The sequence below is a fragment of the Pteronotus mesoamericanus genome, unplaced genomic scaffold (genome assembly GCF_021234165.1).
Source record: "Pteronotus mesoamericanus isolate MK-2021 breed Mesoamerican mustached bat unplaced genomic scaffold, CSHL_Meso_final scaffold_651, whole genome shotgun sequence".
Lineage (NCBI taxonomy): Eukaryota > Metazoa > Chordata > Mammalia > Chiroptera > Mormoopidae > Pteronotus > Pteronotus mesoamericanus.
In genome coordinates, this window is record NW_026555325.1 from 30,263,960 (window position 1) to 30,280,243 (window position 16,284).

At 39.1% G+C, this 16,284-nt stretch overlaps 1 protein-coding gene across 2 annotated transcripts in view; it reads left to right on the forward strand.

Annotated features, from left to right (window-relative positions):
- NOSTRIN (nitric oxide synthase trafficking) overlaps positions 1 to 6,591 on the forward strand; it is a 58,139-nt gene extending 51,548 nt beyond the window's left edge. Inside the window, exons 13-16 of one of the 2 annotated variants that reach the window (XM_054562731.1) lie at positions 1,454 to 1,579; positions 2,788 to 2,902; positions 3,997 to 4,086; positions 6,396 to 6,591. In XM_054562731.1, the coding sequence (XP_054418706.1) occupies positions 1,454 to 1,579; positions 2,788 to 2,902; positions 3,997 to 4,086; positions 6,396 to 6,562 (498 nt within the window). In that variant the 3' untranslated portion in view covers positions 6,563 to 6,591. The remainder of the gene's footprint in view (positions 1 to 1,453; positions 1,580 to 2,787; positions 2,903 to 3,996; positions 4,087 to 6,395) is intronic. The other variant, XM_054562732.1, reaches the window with a different exon arrangement.
- Positions 6,592 to 16,284: the final 9,693 nt, after the last annotated feature.

The window sequence follows — 16,284 nt, forward strand, 5'->3', positions numbered from 1 at the left end:
AATGTTTAATTAACTAATTTGATGCAAATAATATTTACCAAAATTAAGTCAAAGGGAGCACTTTATGATGGCGTTTGTTCTTGCACAGAATTTTGTCACTGTCTTTACCAGCACAGCATATGTCTTAGGACCAGCTGGGCACACAACTGGATGGATTCACACAGTGGAGGATGCAAGACGAGAGAGCATCTGATCCCTAAATTCACAGTGTTTGTGGTCTAGTAAAAGAACAAATACTAGCCTCCAAATAGTGGATGCCAAATGGCCATGTAATTTTATTACATACCTCTCAGCATCTGTTGGAGGGAAATTTGTGTTATTGGCAGATTTTGTGTTACCCATAGAAGTTTTCTTGTAAGAGAGCGCTTTGTTTCATTTACATTCTTCCTAATTCATTGTTTTTTGGTCCTTGAAGTGCCATATTTGAAGCAAAAATGTTGGCAAGGTATGTTCTCTGAGAAATTGTTGCAGGTACTGTCTTCAGATATAGGAAGGGGTGCCACACAGAGGAGAGGAAAGAGACTTGCTCTGTTATGCTCTCAAATGCAGACTAGGTGTAATGGTAGAAGGCATGGGGGTTGATTTCATCTTAGGTAAGCCAGTCCCACAATGCGGTGGATCTTTCCAAGGATTAGAGACCTTCCTCATCGATTGGAGGTGTCTAGCAGCGACCTTAGGGTGAGGAATCTGCACCCTGGGCTAATGGAAAAGGGAGAGGCGACAGTGAGCCAGAGATCGAAGAAGCAGGCCCCTTCAAAGGCTTTCATTCTGTTATTTGGTTTACCTTGACTGGACACAGCCTGACAAAGAAGTCATTATAAAGTTTTTAGGTCAAGGTCAAACAGAGAACAAGAGCCTAAGAGTGTACCTTAAACTTCAGTCTTTATTTTTAAAATCATATATCCTAGAATATTACTTCTAGTTCCCAGAAGTGTGGCTGTGAACTTTCTGGGTAATATGAGACTTCACCTCTACAAGAAAAAACAATGAATAACATCAACCAAAATAAATACATAAACCCTGCCTTAACACCATTTTAATGTGATTCAATTGATGAGTTCAAGTCTATTCACAACGTTGAGCACCTATGCCTCAATTGCCTTTCCTCCAAAAGTCTACCTTCTACAGTCAACACTTATTATTCCCTTTCTCATTCCTCAGCAGAAAATTTGGAAAAGCTATTCATTGCTACAGAGTACCAAGGAACACATCTGTCAAGGTTTCTGGTTTACCATGTTCACAAATGTCTGGAATAAGGCACATTCAACAACTAAGGCTTCCCTAAAGGAAAGGAGTCCATTTTTTCTGTCCTCAGCATTTTCTGTGTGTGTCTGCTTATGAGTTGAATGTGCACTTTTCTAGACCTCTTTGTCATTTTGAAAGTTATCCAGATAGCCTTTTACCCATGCAGTTGCGCCTCATGTACTCACAAGGCCAAATGATGTATCCACAGACCAAATTGAAACTAGACCTGTTGGAAGCAAACTCCTATAAACTGTCATCAGTGTTAGCAGAACTTGAGCAAAGGCCTCAACCCAGCCATCCGTGTAGTAACTCCATCTTCAAGCGGAAAGAAAAGGTAAACATTTAAGGGATTGGTTAACATTTTTTAAAAGATTTTATTTCTTTATTTTTAGAGAGGGGGTGGGAGGGAGAAAAAGAGAGAGAAAAACATCAATGTGTGGGTTGCGTCTTGAGCCCCATACTGGGGACCTGGCCCACAACCCAGGTGGGAATTCCTGACTGGGAATCGAACTGGAACCAGTATTTTGGTTCACTGTCTGGTGCTCAATCCACTGAGCAACACCAGCCAAGGCTGGCTATAATCTCTTGACTAGGCTCTCTGGGTGAAGTGGCTCAAAGTAGCATCAGAGCAGGGGAAAAAAAAAGTTATTGTGAATTATATATGTCATATGTCCCAAATTTCAACTGCAAGATTTAAAAATAAATTTATTTTTATTCCTTTTGAGCAGAGTAATAAGAGCTAAATACAACTGAGCATTATTTGCATAGTAAATATGAGGAGTTAAAAACACTTTGGATTCCTTCTTCTTCCTCCTCATACCTTAACTTTATCCTTTGAGTGTGCTTTTACAGTAAAATTTTTATTAAATTGAAATTTTCAGTATTCATACAGACCTAAATTACAAGGTTTGTGATATACATTACTCTCATCCACTTAATATACTACACAATGAAGAAAATGCATCAGCACAGATTTGAAAAATCACATACATGTATTTTCCCAGTGTTTCCATATTTAGAAATGAATGGTGAACACATGAGTATTGATGGGTTAACTACTGCTTGGAGTATTTTCCATTCCTTATGAGAAGGGGACACTGGAACCATCTTGTGATGAAGGAACAGTTTTCTTTCTAAGAGACTCAAGAGCTGAGAAATGTTCTCGAAAGCAAGAGAGAAAGAAGGAGGGAGGGAGGAAATGGTCAAAGTTATTTAAACAGAACCATGATAATTTATTTGCATTAAAGCCATCATGTTGAAATTGTAGGAGTAATGCTGCAAATGTTATTATTTTGCCTAGGTATAGGTCAGAATTGCCAACCCAGGCTATAAAATATGATAATTGCCTAATATTGAAAATATTAAGGCTTCAGATATAAGAAAGCTCTATAGTAGGGTTTAAGAACATATTCAATGCTTCATTTATACTCATGTGCAAAAAAATCAAAAATAAATTCCTAAGGAAAATAGCTACAGAAGAATTATTTTTCATGAGTACTTGTGTTGTTAAAAATTACTTTTTAAAATAAATTATTTGAACAGCATCAGACACATAGTTATGTGAGAATGTCTCGGCCTTTTCTGATGAAGAAATCAGAGGATGTTGTGAGAGGGGCATCTCCTGATGTGCAAAGCAATCCAACTTCTTCATCTGCAGGTAATCCCATGCCCAGAATAATTTTGGGCTAAATCCTATCAGTAAAGCATATTGTGATATTTACATGTTATTTTCAGAGCCACATTGATATATATCAGCTCAAAGAAATCTACATTTAAATGAAGACTGATTAATTTTTAGAATTTGTAGCTTTCTGTGCAAATGTAACCCAGAACATGTGAAGGTGTCAAGAAGAGTGGAGGGTTGGGAAAAAAATTCTATGATGTCTGGTCCTATGTTATTCGGAGAGCCTGCAATTTGCTGTGCACACTATCACCCTCGAGCCTTTGGGAGGAGCTCTGAGCTCTGTCTCCAGAGCCCCCTGCAGATGTCCATAGAAACCCTGTCTTCTTTGTGACAAACATGTTGATCTCAGGGCCTACCTCCCCGTGACTGTAATCATTTTTTTATCCACACTTTACTACATTTTACCTTTCAACACAAACACACATGCACACACATTTTTTGTCTTTCATAGTTCAACTATAGTTACCATAACCTTGACTCTCTAGTTCTTGATTAGAAATTGGCCAAAAAAAAAAAAAAAAAAAAAAGAGTCTCAAAAAAATCCAGGAAATTGTGGGCCACATGGTGAATGAGAGACTCACCATTGCATGGCTTGAGAAGCAGTCCCGTTAGTACCAGGGTGATGGTAAGGAACACGTGCTCCTAGGATCTCCCGTCTATACCTTAGTGGCAAAACTCGTGTATGATTTCCAAAATGTGTGTACGGCAGCACATGCATACCATACATGTCAGCTAACTGATGTTGGTTAAGTTCACATGGGAAGCAAGTAATTTTAAATTGTCATCTTTATTATTATTACAGTAATTTTTGTCTCCAGGCTAACTTTCTACGTTATGATATAGTTCTTGATTATATAATATACACAGTCCCCACATATAGTAGGTTCATCATAAATGGTTAATGCATCAAGGAATAAATAGTGTGTAAAATTATAAATTTTTCTTTTGAGAAGACTTGAATGTACTTAAGCTCTGCACCACACTGCTGAATAAGTAACAGGCTTCCTAACATAGCCCTCTTGCTTACTGATGCAGCCATGGTAATTATAACTTGATTCAACTTTCAGCTTCCGGTGTGGCCCAGCATGGCAACCGTCTTTGCAAAGCCTTATATTCTTTTCAAGCCAGGCAAGATGATGAATTGAGTTTGGAAGTAGGTAAGAATCATTCTCAAATGTTTAATTGCTTTCTCATGTTGACATCCTTAACTTGACTAAAACTCCCATCTTAGTACAGCAGTCTTAAAAGTTAAGACCATTCAACTCAGTTCGAGTGTACAATCACCCTTCTTAGAAGATAGAGATAAAGCACATCAATGATAAAGCTCACATAATAAAAATAGCTAACATCTATTCAGTGTTTACTGCGTGCCACACATTATTGCAAGCACATTGTCCAATCTAATATTCATAAAAACCTTTTGAAGCAGGTATTGTCATTTATTCCCATTTTATTGCTAAGGAGACTGAGGCATAGAAAGGTTAAATACTTTGGCTAAAGTCACAGGTGGTGGCAGCGCAGGATGTGAACTTAGAGGCTCGGTCATGCTTAATCGCAGTGCTACACAAGGGTAGAATGGCAGTAATAGAAAGTCATTAGAGGTGTGACCTGACCGCTCTCTTTTTCAAAACGCTAACCACACAGGAATGTGAAGTGACTTCCTCTCTTCGCTTAGTCTAAGAGGAAGTTCTAGAAGCCAGGGCAAAGCACCTCCAGCTTAACATTCCTCTCACTTATCTTGCAGAAAAGTGTTTATGAGCAATCTAAGGAAGCAGAGCCCCTTCTTTGAGTTACAGATTTTTGTTTAACATGGAAAAATATTACATAATGGGTTATATAGATGTCAAAATTACTAAACAAGAAAATGTCACCAGTCTCAATGTTGTGTGCCCAGTGAACAACCACATTTGGGTGTGAAAGCTAAAGCAGAGACCTGGGAATGAGAAGGTCAGTGAGGAAGAGCTGTGTTGTAGGAAAAATGTGTTATCCATGAGCGGCACATGGCACCCAGAGCCAAGGGAAAATTAAGATGGATTTCTGCAGCGAGACCACAGGGACACCAGATATTTGCTATTGGTTAGTGGGTGCTTCATTTTCAGTTTGCCGATCCGATTTCTCCAGCCAATTACTTTCCCTTCTAATTCAGAAATAAGACAAGAAAAAAGGAAACAGAGAGTAAACCCTCTTCTCCACTCTTCTTAAGTCAATCTAAAGTTTTACCTAAAGTTTATCTAAAAGTTTGAAGTGTTATAGAAGTCACTTCACTACTTGTCATGTCATCCTGAAGGCACCAACAGCAGTAAATAGGTAACTGTAATGCTGTAGAGCCACTTTCTGTATAAATAAAAAACACATTTCCCAGATGCCATCTAGGATCCAGGGTCCTGAGTCTGAGTTACGCAGTAACTTTCTTGGTTGCAAAGCCTACTTATACACTATATCCTAAGTGGGTTCTGTAAATTAAATGAGACACTGGGGGCTTTGAAATTGGCAGTAAGGTTTGAAATTACCCATTTAAACTTCTGATAATAGATTGTGTCAATCTGCTTACCTGACAAAACTCCTGAGAGAGTGAACTTAGGCTGAGAATGATCTCCTATAAGAATAAATAGCGATTTATGACTAAGAAGAGGTAGAAGAGGGGTTTACAGTCTCCTTTGTCGTAAGAAAAAAAATGACTGCGTAACAAAATGAAAGACTTAAAAATTACCTTAGAGTGATGCTCACGATAAAGTAGCTTTGGGATCCTGAAGGAAGTAGATGTTTCCACTTTAATGTGTAGAAAACAGCCAGAGAGAAAAGACTATCTCTCCAGGTTAAGCTTTAGGGTTATTAATATCAGAATAGTATTTTTTTTAATAGAGAATTAGAGAAGAGCCATGTGTTTCTTAGGCGTTCTGTTCATTTGAATCATGGCTTTAAAAAAGTAAAATTGATATTTTATTAAAGTTATATAAATTTTGCATGAGGAGTTATATTTCTGTGCAAAGCTATTAGCTGGAACTTTGGGCCATGAAGCTTGCACATATAATTGAGAGAGTTTGTCCTGATCTAAAGAGAAGTTTGGCAGCAAAGACATAGTATTCAACATACCAAACTGTTGCGGCCACCAACATGAGAAACCCTTAAAGCACAGATGCCAAGAAAGAGTTTGGTGACAAACTCTATTCAAGGTGAGCCAGCCCACATGAGAAGGACGTATGTTCCAACATGATTCTCTTTTTAACCAAATTATATTATGACATAACTTGGCTGTCCATTATCTTTACTCTTTTTAATATTCATTGAGACTGCCTAATACAGAGGTGGTCGATAAACGTGACTTCCTCTGAATCACATGCAGAAAACAATGTTACCCAGTAACTCCTGAAAAGCAGACTGTCCTGAAAACTGTCCACCAATCGGGTTCAGGCATGTGCTAAAACTGCAGAGACCCATTTGTCTAACTAGATGTGCATTTTCACAGGTGACATTGTGACTATACACCAGAAACAAGGAGAAGGATGGTGGTTTGGATCTTTAAATGGAAAAAAGGGCCACTTTCCTGCGGCTTATGTGGAAGAGCTGCCTTCAAACGTTGGGTGCACAGGCAAGAGACAAGATTCTCAACACACCAACTTACACACACTGTAAACTCTACAATGTGATGCAAATAAAGATAAATGCTGTGATCTTTCCAAGTGTGTCTGTCTATGTGGGAGACGGAGTCCCTCCTGCAGGTGAGAGGATGGAGGGTGGAGGGAGGCAGGACGAAGCCCCGTGGCTCCTGGAGTTTCTGAAATCTTAGGAGACCGTGGAGCTGCTCCTTTACGGCCCCCATTGTCCCAGCGAGAGACAGACTCCAAGGCAGGTTTCGCTCTCGGGTGAAGTCACAGAATTTTCTAGTAGCACAACTGAGATGTACTTTTCCTCTGGACTTGGGTGGGAACAGGCCACAGTAGGTCTACAAAGGGTCAAACAGGGCCTGGAAGACGAGGAACAACAGATTAAGTCCAAGAAGGAGAGCTCAGGAGATGACAGGCAGGAAAGACACAAGTGGTATGGGCCCAAGTGAGGAGACTTGTAGAATGAAGGATGAGGAGCTGAGGTCAAGAGTTCACATGATCCAAAGATGGGGTGGTAGACAAGAAGTCTTCACACTAGGTGGATGACCTCAGAGAAGAATGGAGTTTCATCCTGAACCAGTGACCTTCTGAAGTTAGCAGCTTCTTATATACCCTCTTCCCACAACCTGAACTGCTCTTAAAGTGAAGTCAAGTATGAGCCTGAGACAGCTGGGGATCTGAGAACAAGAACAAGACAGACAGGGAAAGGGTGGAAAGGAGGCAGTGACTGACATTTTTGCCTCCTTGTCCTTTTAGAAATTTTGTACACCAATTCAGAAACCAGGAATTCTGTCCTTCCCAACTAGCTCGTTATGAAAGGACTGCCCTAAGCAACTTCCTAGTGAAAGGTACTTTCTTAAAGGTAACAATTTATAATGTAAAGACATGGTATAGCAGCATCTTTCAGAAAGTGGCCTAAAAATCAGCCTGGAGATCACACACTCCATTCAATGGAAGACATGGTGTTGATGCAAACATCTGGGCATATCTACATTTGTGCCAAATAAATGCTGGATTAAAGGAGCAATTAAAATCCACTCCATTTCTCTTTTGCCCTCTACCTCTTTTTTTTTTAATTTGTCAGATTTTATATTTTCAAAAAGGAATTTTTCAAAGGAAGTATGTATACTTTTATACTATGCACCATTATACCCATATAGGATATAACTAACACATAGAGATATTTATAGATACAGATATCAGACCTGAAGGAGCTCAAGTAAAATTTCTTATGTGAGACTAACTTACAGCCTAGAAGAACAAGTCAGAAGTTTTAATACCATCCTTAATGGTGTATTAATGACAGCGTTCTGTATGTAGAAAGTGGGCTGGATAATAGGCCATTAGATCCTGAACAGAGATTTTGAATTTGTGTTTCCTTTTCATCTTATTTCTTTACATTAGCCTTGATAGATAAAAAACGATGCAGCAATTGACTGCAGCCCACACTGGATCATTTGTATAGAGAAAGTGATAATGGTGGTTGGGCCTTGAAACTCTTTGAACGTCATTTTCAAAGAAAGAGACTACTTTTTCTTCATAAATCAGTTTTACTTTGTAAAAACATAAATGGTTTTCCTATTTTTGAAATGTTGCTACACATCCTTTTTTGCAGCCGTCATATGTAATTTTTAAACTTCAAAGAAATGCTATAGTCTTAAACTAGACAAAATTCAAGTATAGTTGGATATAACAACTTTTTCTCAAAGATCTTTCCAGTAAGACAAGAGTTTTCTCATTGGACAGAAGGGGATGGTATCCTTAGATTTTGGTGAAAATTAAGTACATATTATGAAGATTAATGATATGCCCAAGTCTTCCATATAGAAAAATAAATTTTAATATTAATATTTTTAAACTTTTAATTGGGTTTTCATAATTATACTCCACTAAGCAGTTTCATGTGTCAGGAAGTTTTTAGCAACATTGACAACCTGAAATATAGATAGTAGAAGGGTCTGAGCCAGATTTTCACTGAAAGCCTCAGGAGGCATTATTCTAATTTACCTCCTTTCCAGTAAAGGCTAATATATCCATCACACTATCAACCAGAAAGATTATTAATTTCACTTTCAATCACCCATAATAATATTCATAATGAATATTATGATATATTCTGATTCATCAAAAAGTAATATAATATGTAGTTTGGGATAAAGTAAGTTTTATTGTACAGTATCATAAGGCTTAACTGATAATAATTTGAGCATAGTCTAAGTTTTCTGCCCCTCTAAGAAAAAATCCCTCCTCTCCCAAAGTCTCAGTGACTCTGTGGGGTAATTAGCTTGTTTTGGAGCAAGAGAAGTGCATTAGAATCAAAATAACATGCCTTATTGTCATTTGCTATATTACACAGGAAGAACAGAATGCATAACCATGGAAAGGTGGACCTGCGGGCATAGGGCACAGGAAGCTAGGACTCAAAGCTGAACCAGGGTGTGAGGACAAGGAGAGAAGAGCAGGAAGCTTTTGTAGAGAGAATGCAGCTATGAGGATAGAGACATAAAGATAGAGTGTCAGAGTTCCCTGCATGCTATGATCCTGAGGGGAGAGTCTGGGCCCCCGCCTCCCACTGAGCAGCAACAGGGGCAGGAGTGAGAAATCAGCCTGCTAGAAAATCCAGGTTGTGCTTCTGCAGATGGGCGCTCAGCTCAGGGAAATCTGCCTAAGGGAGAGAGGGCCAAGAGGATGCTATTCAGGGGCCACGGGAATGTTAAGGAAAGAATCTTGGACCTGAGCTGGAATAAACAGACCTCCACAGAGTTGGAGTGAAAACCTTTCTCAAAGAAACTATGGAAGAGGAAAAGTCGACTGAGGGGTAGGAGCAAACCAAACTGGCCAGAGAAAGACCTTGGTTCTAAGGCTCATGTCTAATGATAGAGATCTGGGGACAAAAAAACGGAGTCACACCAGCGAGTGCCTAGGAAGAACTAGGGCCAGGCTGGCCAGATACATGAGGTGGCAAATGTGTCGCTGATCTGTTTCAAATGGCTTATGAATTGAATTTTCCCGACATTGGGGCAAATGGTAAGTGCCTACTCCAGTGGTTCACCAAGTCAAGCTCTGAGCCCAACTTTCACCTGGACCAGCAGCACCCATACACTTTGTACTATGTTGGTAATGCAAATCACCAGCCCCTGCTTCACACTCAGGCACTCAGCTATCTGTGGTTCAACAGCACTCCAGCTGATGTTAACCCAAGTTCACTCTTGGGAACCATTGGTGTACTTGAACGAATCCTGAGAATACTGTCTAAACTACAGCAGACACACCGGGAAGGAGCACCGTTGGAGAAAGCGGAGACAAACCATGCACTCAGGAAGCTGGCTTAAAAAGAAATAGCCCCTCCTTTTGATCCAGTAAATTTTTTAGGATGAGTGGTACTGGAGAGCTCATTGGAGAAGTCTTTACTTATTGTGGAGGCCACAATAGCTAAGGGCCATTTTCCCTCTTTTAGGTTCTGTATTGGCCCAGGAAATAAGGACCACTTTGATTTACATTACATTCTCTCTCTTAAAAAAAAAAGAAAAGAAAAAAAGATCCTTGTCTTTCTCAGCCACTTACTAGATAATCTCGCCAAAGAAAGCATGGATGGGCCACATCTTCACAATAAGGAACGAGAAGCAAACAGCTCTCCCCACCCACTGGCCCCTCCCGTCACCGCCCCCCCACCCCGCCCCAGTCTATTCCCCCATACTCCCTGCCCTGCCCTCTGGCTCCCATCCTCCCATTCTCTCCTTTCTCTGCCCCCCTCCATTCTCTGACCATCCTGTTCCAACATGGCAGACTAGTCCTGATCAGTTAGGCTCCCCATTGCCCATCTGGGTCTTTCCTTTCTGATGCAGCTTCTCAACCTGAAACTGGTCAGGTGAAGAAACGTACTACCTACAGTTTAGGAGAGAGAAAAAAAGAAAGCATCTGCGGTTACCGAGAATCTAAACTCAGTTCCCCATTCCTGACTTACCATTGACACAACCAATACTGTTCTACATTTAGGTCCCCGAGTCTAACCTTTTAAGGAGGAGAAGCAACCATAAATGGCTTCAGAGGCCAGAGTATAAAATTAATAAATAAAACAGGTTAAGTGTCACATTTTAGAAAAAGTTGTGGGGATAGGTTGAACTGGAGAAAATATTCACCAACTAAAGATATTTAAAAAGTATATAATACTCTGTTTTAGGTAAATTTTATTGTACAGTGCACATCCTGAAACATTGTGCTCTAAAGTTGTAGACCAAAACGTTATGATCTCCACTTTGTTATATATAAATTAGTATTCTCCCCCCTCTATAGTTCTTGATGGCATTCTAATATACTTAAGAGAATATTGGATTGTCAGAACATTTTTAGCCACACTAGATGGGATGAATTTGCTGAAATAAACCATAGGCTTATATTGAGGTTCATAACTGAATTTTATTCTAAAATGAAAAAATGCCTTGGAATTTAATTTCACTCCTGTTTTTTCCTAAGATTATATTAATTTTTTCTTTTAAACTGATTAATGAATAGCCACACCACATAAAGGTTAGACTCCTAGAATCTCAGAGACAGGAAGCAATATTGGAAATCATATAGTCCAACTCAGCTATTTAATCACTCATTTATTTATGCATTTATTTAGCCACTTACTCATTGCACATTTTAGCATAGAAAGCTATGTGCCAGAGAGTGAGCTAATGATAAAGATTCAAAAAATAAACCTGGTCAGCCCTGGGAGAGTTCACAATCTAGTAGAAATGACAAAAATGGAAATAAAATATTTCAATATAAGGCAAAATAGTTCACATGTAAAAAGCCATGGTTGAGTTGAATTATTTTCCATTTTTTAAAAGCTTTATTGAGGTATGATTTAGATACAATAAAATTACCTATTAAATACACCTTACTGAGTTTGATAAACGTGTAGTCCAGCTATGACCACTACAATCAAGTGCTAAAACACTTTCAGGATCTTCCGAACTTCCCATTTTGCAGTCAGTCTTTGCCCTCGACCCCAACCCCAGGCAACCAGTGATCTGCTCTCTAATGTGTACTTTTGCCTTTCCTAACTTCTTTTGTTTTGCCACTTTCTTTTTCTCCTCGCTGGTCTGATCAACAAATAATAAAATGGCAAGTTTATGAAACTACACAAAAAGCAGTAAGGCCAGATGAAAAAATTGACAGTCGAAAAAGTTAAATGACTTGCCCAGGATCACATATCAATTTTAATTAGAGCAAAGACTGGAGCACATCCTAATTCTCAAATTTTCCACAGTATTGTATTCGTGTTAGAAGACAGAATATTCCACAAACCAAGTTGGAGTATTTAAGATTTACCATTACACTACCATATTTCTTTGAATCTCAAATATTGTACCTTTCTAAGTTCTTATAAAAATCTATTAAGCCAAACAATATAACTTCTTCCTGCAGTTTTTCCTTATCCTCAGCTGCTACTTTCAGCTTGCCTGGTTGGTAAGGGAAGGAGAAAACTTGTGTCTAAACTCCAGATGTTCTTCAGGTCAATCTGCAGAATAGATTGTTCATACGCCACATCACAATATGTTTAACAACGCCAAAAAAAGAGCAGATTTTAGATCATATGAGGTCTGCCCAGAAGGTAGCCAGCCATGTAGTATAAAAATAGAGACATTCATTGAAGAAGATACAAGATACAAGAAATGTTGTACATAGGACTGACACCTCAGTCCCCTTCAAAACAGGCACCTTGGGATCTCACACAGTTCTCTCAATCGCCATCAGCTGTTCCCGTTGTATTTTCCTGAATCTCATCGACGGTCTGAAATCTCTTCCCTTTCAAAGGTGATTTTAGTTTTGGGAAAAGCCAGAAGTCACAGAGTGCCAAATCTGGGCTGCAGAGGGGCGGAGTCACCTGGGTGATTTGATGTTTCACCAAAAAATTCTGCACGAGAGACATGATGCATAAGCAGGCACATCGTCGTGATGAAACTGCCAATCACCAGTTGCCCATAGCTGTGGCTTTCTGAATCATCCAAATAGTCTTCCACAGAGGAATGTTCGAGTATAACACAAACTTTGATGCAGGTTCGTTACTCTACCCGCTCAGTGATTTTTAATTGGACAGCCACACAGTACACATGCTCATTCAACAGCATCTGCTGCCCCGACTAGTACAGTGAAGTCATTATTGTTCACATACTCATGTTCCAGTCCACACTCTTTGGCTGCCAGGTTACATCAATGTCACGCAAACTGCTCTTGTTATATTAACAATAGCTGGACTTTTTCAGGACAGACCTCATATATCCTCTAGTTAACTAAACTGATGGACTCTTTCTACTTAGATAAAACCCTTGCCTTTATTCAAAAAGGATCTTTTTCTCTATAACTTATCATTAAGTCAAGAATTACTTGTAGCGCCATCATTACCTCCTATAAATTACTGAACATCTCAGCAGCACGCCAGCAGGTATTATTGAACAAGTCTGCTCCTTTTCAAAGGTGTAATATTTGATTTCCTATTAAGTGATTTTCTATTGAGTCTATATAATGTGTTGAACATTAACAAATATTTATCAAGCTTCCACTATATGCCAGACACTATGCTAAGTTATAGCCAAATGGGCAATTTGGTGTCATGGTACCCACGTTAAAACATAATTGTCTCTGTACAGGAATTTTCCAAATTGGAAGAAAAGCAACACTTTCTCATTCTCATTAGCCTGGAAATTAAAACCTCAAATCCATTAGAACACTTTAGTAGATTTTGTGCTGATTAGTTTTAACTTAAACAATTAGTGTTTGAGTTTAATCTTAGAGATCTCATTGTTCTAATTTATTACAAAATGTGGACTTGATTAGTCGGCCCTATTTGGATTCCATTTCAAAGACTTTTACTACTTGAATGTATTTTTTCCTATTTAAGACAATGTGATATCTTTGTAACTTATGCTTTATTTCTATATCAGGAAGATTTTACATGCTTGAGATTATTTCATTTTTATAACATATCATCCTAAATAAAATGTATAAAGAGAAAGCAAGTTCAATAGGATAGCCTGGTTTGCTTTTCATGTGTATTTGTAACGATTCAAAGCATAATTTTTGTAATGTATTGTCAATGTAAGAAACATCCAAACCTGCAGAGAATTTTTATGAGTTTATTTGAGCCAAACTGACAACATATGCTGGGGAGCAAGATTGCAAATGCTCTAAAAAAATAACAGCTTTGCAGCTTCTTTTATGCATTTGAAATTAAGGAGGGTACTTGAAGATTACGTGAAGGGGGAGAAGCAAAGCAGGGATTGGATTATAAAAGTTAACAAGATTATTCACTCTCTTGAGGGTGGTTATGGTTAACTTTGAAGGTGTGTTATCCTAGATGCACAGAAACAATGAAGAGGTCTGGCTTAAGGCGAAGATAAACCTTTTATTAAAAAGTTACTCTATGATCAGAATATCTGTGATCTGTGAGGTTACTTTCCATAGAACCCCTGTTTTTTGTTTTTTGTGGTTTTTTTGGTCCACAGTATCACCTTTAAAATTTAAGCTAATATATTAATATTAGTTCCAGAATCTTTCTAGGTTGGCACATAGTAAACCTCAAAAATTAAGCCCTCTAGCCCTGGCTGGTGTGGCTCAGTGGATCGAGTGCCAGCCTGTAAATCAAAGGGTTGCTGGTTGAATTCTGTCTGGGCACATGCCTGGGTTGCAGGCCAGGTCCCCAGTAGAGGGTACACAAGAGGCAACCACACATTGCTGTTTCTCTCCCTCCCTTCCTCTCTCTCTAAAAATAATTAAATAAAAGATCTTTAAAAACAACAAAACATCTTTCTTTTTAAAAAAAGCCCTCTATATTTGACTAAAGAGATAAAGACTTAATGTATATGTCAAAGTTCCTCCATTCAGCATTTCCATGAATACCTCAGCTGATGAGGTCTGTTTAGAAGCCTCTCAGTGAATCACATGGTGTCCAGAAACCAGGTACTCTGCTCATTGTTTTCCTGAGATCTGTGGGTCAAGACAATTTACTTTTCCCCCCGCCTTTAATCATTATGCTTCTATAGAAACACAAAAACTCATTTATAATATAGAAGTGTAATGGTGGGAACTGCAACAGTGGCCAACTCTAACCCACCTCCCATTCTTCTGACATTGTTTCTGTAAGTGCTGACTCTGACTAATGTGTAGCTTGTAGATAAACAGCATGTTTGTGTAAGAATCCCAGGAACTAACTTCAAAAGAGACAGACTCCAACCTTCAGGCATCGCTGCTCTGGGAGATTGGCTGACCTTCAACCGTGGAGTCAGGATGATATCAGGTCAGGATGATGTGAATCCAGGATGACTCACACCGGATCACCCCTTGCCTTGTCGGAATGGACTGTGCTCATCTGCACACAGAGAACTTTTCAATCCCCTCCCTTGATCTCTTTGTTCTGCTCCCCTCTCCCTCCTCATAAACACCTCTGAGAGGTGAAGATGGGCTTTGAGACAAGAGTCCCCATCTTCCAGGTTGCTGGCATCTGAATAAACCTCTTTCCTTTACATCGCCCCCTGCCTCTCCAGTGTTGGCTTTTGCAGTGGCTGACGGCTGGACCTGTTTGGTTATAGAAGTTTAAATTGTTTAGAATCTTGTTTAGAACCTTGTTTTTACATACTTTCCCTGCAATGTAACATAGACAGAAGGTGTAGTCTAGGTGAAATTCACGGATTAGGTGCCAGACTGCCACCTGGGTTTGAACTCCAACACCAGTGCTGTGACTTGAAGTTACTTAAACTCTCTGTACCTTGGATTCCTTTATGGGTAGGGTAGCACCTAGCACACAGGTTTTCAAGGGAATATAAATGAGTAAATATACAGGGTCCAGCACAAATAATGCCCCTTTTTTATTACAAAATCATAAACATGTAATTCTGTAAAATAACAATCATACTCAGCATACTATATATTTTAGGTGAAATGTTTAAATTAAAACTATAAATTATTACACCCATATTATTACCCTACTAACCACATTCCAGCAGGCCTTACTTCTTCTGGACCCTGTATGTAAAGGGCTTAGAACACTGTTAGACATCTAAGAAAGGCTAAAAAAGTTAACCACTATTCTAAGGTAGCCAGTCCTAAACAATCTGTTTTGGGATCCGTTTGTGACTTCCCTGCTATGTGGTCTTGCCCCACCTCCACCGCCAGTTAGAAGTGAAGAATGGCTGTTCTAGAGGAGAAACAGACCCTAAGTAGGGAGCGCCCCACTTCTTCTCTCATCACCAAGCTTCATTTCTCTAATTTGCAGGTAAAAGGGATCCTTCAGAATTTCTTTAAAAGACACGCCATGCCCATGCCTTTTCAATGTGTGGTTCAGAACACATCATCACGAGTTTGTGGTATGAGACACGGTTTCTCTAATCTCAATGAATGATCTTTTCTTAAGTTTTATGTTTGTTCCTTGTGGATATATTTCAAGCAGGGAACTCAGTAAATAAATACTCACGGTAGTGATCTGCTATTTTTTTTTGATGTCAAACATCTAATTAATTTCTCTTTCCCTTTTGAGAACATCCCCACTCTTCGTTTAAGTAATTGTGGTTAATCTACGTCCACAGCTGGGTTTCTAGAGGTATCTAGTCTAATCCAAGGCATGTACTTTACTTCCCTGATCATCAGTGACTGGTTCAGGGATTGAGATGGGCTTGAAATTGCTGGAGTTCACCAAATGGGGCCTCAGCACAGAAATAAAAGCTAAGAAACAGACCCTGCTGATATACGGTAGGTAATTTGAGCTCC